General features: G+C 39.0%; 1 protein-coding gene across 1 annotated transcript in view; it reads left to right on the top strand.

The window, feature by feature from the left end:
- LOC108165684 (vascular cell adhesion protein 1-like) overlaps positions 1 to 611 on the top strand; it is a gene marked incomplete at its 5' end in the record, with an annotated part of 115962 nt that overhangs the window by 102891 nt on the left and 12460 nt on the right. The window contains 2 exons of the mRNA XM_017301772.1: positions 8 to 226; positions 319 to 397. Of these exons, the coding sequence (XP_017157261.1) occupies positions 8 to 226; positions 319 to 397 (298 nt within the window). The remainder of the gene's footprint in view (positions 1 to 7; positions 227 to 318; positions 398 to 611) is intronic.

The following is a 611-nucleotide window of genomic DNA, read 5'->3' as shown; positions in this document are numbered from 1 at the left end:
CCATCAGGTTTGGTGTCAGCAGGTAGCTGGGTGGAGCTGAGCTGCTCCAGCAGAGCCAAACCTCCACCCAGATTCACCTGGTTCAAGAACAACAAAGATGGAGCCATTAATGTATCTGTGGAGCAAGTTTACAAATTAAATGCTACTGAGGGAGGAGAGTTTTACTGTGTGGCTACAAATGGTCTGGGTAACAAATCATCATCAGTTGTACTAGTTACTACGAAACGTAATTATTAAACTCAAAAGTCTACTTTGAGAAATAGCTGCCTGTAATTATTTGTAATTTATAATTATTTGTGTCTGTTCTCTTTCTGCAAGGTGAAAATCTTTTGGTGCCCGTCACCGTGGGGATCATTGTGGTCATCTGCTTTCTTGTTTTTCTGGTTGTGTCTATTTGGTGAGTTTCACATCTAAAAATCTTGAGAAGAGATAAAGACCTGAACCTAAGTAGAATGCTCCACTGTAAACAGTACTTTTATACAGTTTCATATGTCTGGTATTAGATAGGTAAGTAAGAGACTGGTTCAAAAAGTATTACATCAAGTGTAATACTTGGTGTAACAACTGAGTTATACAAATAAGGTATATGTAACACGGGGGAAAGAACCCGG

The sequence above is a fragment of the Poecilia reticulata genome, linkage group LG20, assembly GCF_000633615.1.
Source record: "Poecilia reticulata strain Guanapo linkage group LG20, Guppy_female_1.0+MT, whole genome shotgun sequence".
Classification (NCBI taxonomy): Eukaryota; Metazoa; Chordata; class Actinopteri; order Cyprinodontiformes; family Poeciliidae; genus Poecilia; species Poecilia reticulata.
This window is presented reverse-complemented; position numbering and strand designations above follow the sequence as displayed.